Raw genomic sequence first — 4,039 nt, 5'->3', positions numbered from 1 at the left:
CAGGAGAATGGTGTGAACCCGGGAGGCGGAGCTTGCAGTGAGCCGAGATCGCGCCACTGCACTCCAGCCTGGGCGACAGTGCAGACTCCATCTCAAAAAAATAAACAAACAAACAACAACACAAAAAAGCCACTGGGAAGACTTATAATAAAAGGTTACAGTTCCTTGCCACATCCTTCCTACCCCAACCCCACCTCCAGTCTATCTTCCCAGGGACAACGTTTTTATTTGCATTTTTTAAAAGGGGTGTGTGTGTATGTGTGTGTGTGCATTTTAATATTGAGCTGGGGTCTCACTGTGTTGCCCAGGCTCATCTTGAACTCCTGAGCTCAAGCAATCTGCTCCCTCAGCCTCCCAAAGTGCTGGGATTTACACACATGAGCCACTGAGCCCGGCCTTATTTGCATTTATTTTTAGGCATGGAAAAGACAAACGATTTGGGGAAAGCATATTTTAAATAGCTAAGATTCTGCACTTAGACACTTTATAAGTGTCCTTACGTGCCTGCTTTGCTTTTATAGTTAACTAATGCACCAGCTTAATAGTCGCCTAGTTGAAAATTCTAAAAGTACAAAAAACTTACAGTAAAAAGTCTTCCCCAACTCTGTCCCCAGTGACACAGTTCTTCTCCCTGGGGACCTTCTAGTTACCCGTTCTTGTATATCATTCTACAGGTGTCCTGTTTTACTATTTTTAATTACTTTCATGGTTTCCTCCATGTCTCTCTATAAATTGTGCTTATGATGTTGCTATCGCTTCATATATCAACTCTAGCCTATCTACCTGCTGTGACCTTGATATGGCGACTTACTCCTTAAGTCCTTCCGAACTGCATGAATATTTTTCAACCATTGACCAGTATTATTTTCTGAAAAATTAAAAACGGTTAAACTCGTTAAAGGGATTTTATGTAAGATCAAACAAACCAATAAACAAAACTTACTCTACGAGATTGGAGTACTAATAATTGGGTTAAACCAGTTTTCATGTTAATTTACAGAAATTCACAGTCTGATGCCCAGACACTACACGCCGGGCGTGGGCATACACGCCTTGCTTGTCCGGGAACGGCCATCCACGCCCTTTTAAAAAAAAGACAGCGCCCACTCAGGGCCCCGCCCCGCTGATGGTTAAAGAAGTAAACGAACCCTTGTACTGCAACCGCCGCTTAAAGGGGAAACCCATTTCTGTCGTCTAAAAAGGGAGTGGTGGCTGCAGCGCCTTTCCTTAAGGTAAAACTCGGCGTCCCTCTAGTTAAAAGGGTAAAGTGCGCGCTGGGTCCCACCTCACCTGCGCGGTTACTTTGTACTCGGTGTAGCCCTTGGGGTGCGTCCTGGGGTCCGACACTGTGTAGTGCCGCAGGAAGTCATCCTTCGCCTGGCGGGACATGAAACCGAGCTGGAGCGGAGCGCCGGACTCCGCTTCCTCGCTGTCCCCACCCCTCGGCCCGGCCTCCGACCGCCGCCGCCTCGCCTGGGCCTGCGCCCTTCTTCCTTCGGCCCAGGGATTTTATCGCAAGTGACAGCGCTGTTCCGATCCCGGCTGCGCGGCCAAGGGAGCGTCTGAAAAGTTCCTTCTCTGTGGTGAAGCGTAAACCCAAGTCATTGGAAAGATTGGTGGGGGAGGTTGTGATCACTCGTCTCATTTCTGCCGGGTGATCAAGCCCACCCTATCTAAGCGTAAACCCTTGTCACAGTCCTCCAAAGGACTTCTCCCCTGCTTCCCAAATCCCTGCTTTCATTCATCCACCCAACTCCTATTGTGCCCAGTATGTGCAGGACAACGTCAAATTATTTCCCTGTCAGGATTCCCTAATTCATGTTTTCTGGAAAGTAGAGGAAGCAAAGAACGCTGGAGAAGCAGGATGGTGTCATGGGCTCTGAGTCACGACTCTTACTAGCTGTAGGAGTTTCCCATAACTAGTCAGCCTCAGTTTCTCATCTGTAGAATGGAGATGTTTATAATAGAATCTATGTAGGTCAGTGGAGCTTTCTTGCAATGGACTTGCTGCCAGAACACAGGTGTCGTGAAAATCACCATTAAATCAAAGCCAAAATGGGGGTTTGGCGCCGTGGCTCACACCTGTAATCCCAGCATTTTGGGCGGTGGAGGCAGGTGGATCACTTGAGGTCAGGAGTTCAAGACCTGCCTGTCCAACATGGTGAAACCCCATTTCTACTAAAAATACAAAAATTAGCTGGGCGTGGTGGCGCACACCTGTAATTCCAGCTACTCCAGAGGTGGAACTGGCCGATGGCTTTAGCTCAGGAGGTTGAGGCTGCAGTGATCTGCAATCGCACCACTGCACTCCAGCCTGGGCAACAGAGTGAGACTCCATCTCAAAAGAAAGGGTGCAGGGGAAGGAAAAGACTCAGCTCAACATCGTCATCTGATTTGGGCAAGTCCACCACTACTGGCTATCTGATTTACAAGTGTGATGGGATCCACAAAAGAACCATCGAAAATTTTGAGGAGGCTGCTGAGATGGGAAAGGGCTCCTTCAAGCATACCTGGGTCTTGGGTAAGCTAAAAGTTGAACATGAGAGTGCTATCACCACTGCTACCTCCCTGCTGGCAATTAAGACCAGTCAGTACTATGTGACCATCATCAATGGCCCAGGATGCAAAGACTTTACCAAAAACCTGATTACAGGCACATCTCAGGCTGACTGTGCTGCCCTGATTGTTGCTGCTGGTGTTGGTGAATTTGAAGCTGGTATTTCCAAGAATGGGCAGACATGTGAACGCACCCTTCTGGCTTACACGCTGGGTGTGAAACTAATTGTTGGTGTTAACAAAATGGATCCCAATGGGCCATTCTAAAGAGGAGAGATGGGGGCCGGGCGTGGTGGCTCACACCTGTAATCCCAGCACTTTGGGAGGCTGAGGTGGGTGGATCACAAAGTCAAGAGCTCAAGACCAGCCTGACCAAGATGGTGAAACCCCATCTCCACTAAAAGTACAAACATTAGCTGGGCCTGGTGGCGGGCACCTGTAATCCCAGCTTCTTAGGAGGCTGAGGCAGAGAATTGCTTGAAACCGGGAGGCAGAGGTTGCAGTGAGCTGAGATCGTGCCACTGCACTCCAGCCTGGGCAACAGAGTGAGACTCCATCTAAAAAAAAAAAAAGAGGAGCGATGGGATAAATCATTAAGGAAATCAGCACCTACATTAAGAAATTGGCTACAACCCTGACATAGTAGTATTTGTGCCAATATCTGGTTGGAGTGGTGGCAACAGGCGGGAGCCAAGAGCTCACATGCCTTGGCTCAAGGGATGGGAAGTCACCTGTAAAGATGGCAATGCTGTGGAACCACGCTGCTCAGAAGCTCTAGATCGCATCCTACCAACTCACAAGCTCTTGGTTCTGCCCCTCCAGATGTCCGCAATATTGATGTTATTCATACTGTCACTGTGGGCCATGTGGAGACTGGTGTTCCCAGACCTGGCATGGGTTTTGAGACCTTTGCTCCAGTAAGTGTTAGAATTGAAGCAAAAATCTGTTGAAATGCAGCATGAAGCTGGGAAGCTTAAATACAATACATAGTATTTAGTGCAAAGGAAGCATTGTGAATAGCCACGCTTGTTCCTGGAACTCAAGTGTACAGGTGCGGTGCCTTGGTCTTCAGAAAGAAGCAAAGCATGGCTTGGGGCTCGTGCCTGTAATCCCAGCACTTTGGGAGGCCAAGGCGGGAGGATTACTTGAGGCCAGGAGTTCGAGACCAGCCTGGGCAACAGGCTGCCCCTGATTTCATGAGAAATTTAAAAATTTAAAAATCATGCCTGTAATCCCAGCACTTTGGGAGGCCGAGTCAGGCGGATCACTTGAGGTCAGGAGTTCAAGACCGCCTGGCCAACATGGTGAAAACCCATCTCTACTAAAAATACAAAAATTAGCCAGGTGTGGTGCCGGGCGCCTATAATCCCAGCTACTCGGGAGTATGGGGCAGGAGCGTTGTTTGAACCCGGGAGGCAGAGGTTGCAGTGAGCTGAGATTGCGCCATTGCTCTCCAGCCTGGGCGACAAGAGCGAAACTCTGT

General features: G+C 48.8%; 1 protein-coding gene and 1 pseudogene across 1 annotated transcript in view; one reads left to right on the top strand and one right to left on the bottom strand.

Moving 5' to 3' along the window:
• The window catches only part of SNX15 (sorting nexin 15), a 19,781-nt gene extending 17,938 nt beyond the window's left edge, over nt 1-1,843 (bottom strand). The window contains exons 1-2 of the mRNA XM_011993594.1: nt 1,276-1,843; nt 1,149-1,194 (exon numbers count right to left, since the gene is read on the bottom strand). Of these exons, the coding sequence (XP_011848984.1) occupies nt 1,149-1,194; nt 1,276-1,389 (160 nt within the window). The 5' untranslated portion in view covers nt 1,390-1,843. The remainder of the gene's footprint in view (nt 1-1,148; nt 1,195-1,275) is intronic.
• On the top strand, nt 1,388-3,546 carry LOC105549173 (annotated as a pseudogene).
• Nucleotides 3,547-4,039: the final 493 nt, after the last annotated feature.

The sequence above is a fragment of the Mandrillus leucophaeus genome, unplaced genomic scaffold (assembly GCF_000951045.1).
Source record: "Mandrillus leucophaeus isolate KB7577 unplaced genomic scaffold, Mleu.le_1.0 Scaffold43, whole genome shotgun sequence".
In the NCBI taxonomy this organism is placed as follows: Eukaryota; Metazoa; Chordata; class Mammalia; order Primates; family Cercopithecidae; genus Mandrillus; species Mandrillus leucophaeus.
This window is presented reverse-complemented; position numbering and strand designations above follow the sequence as displayed.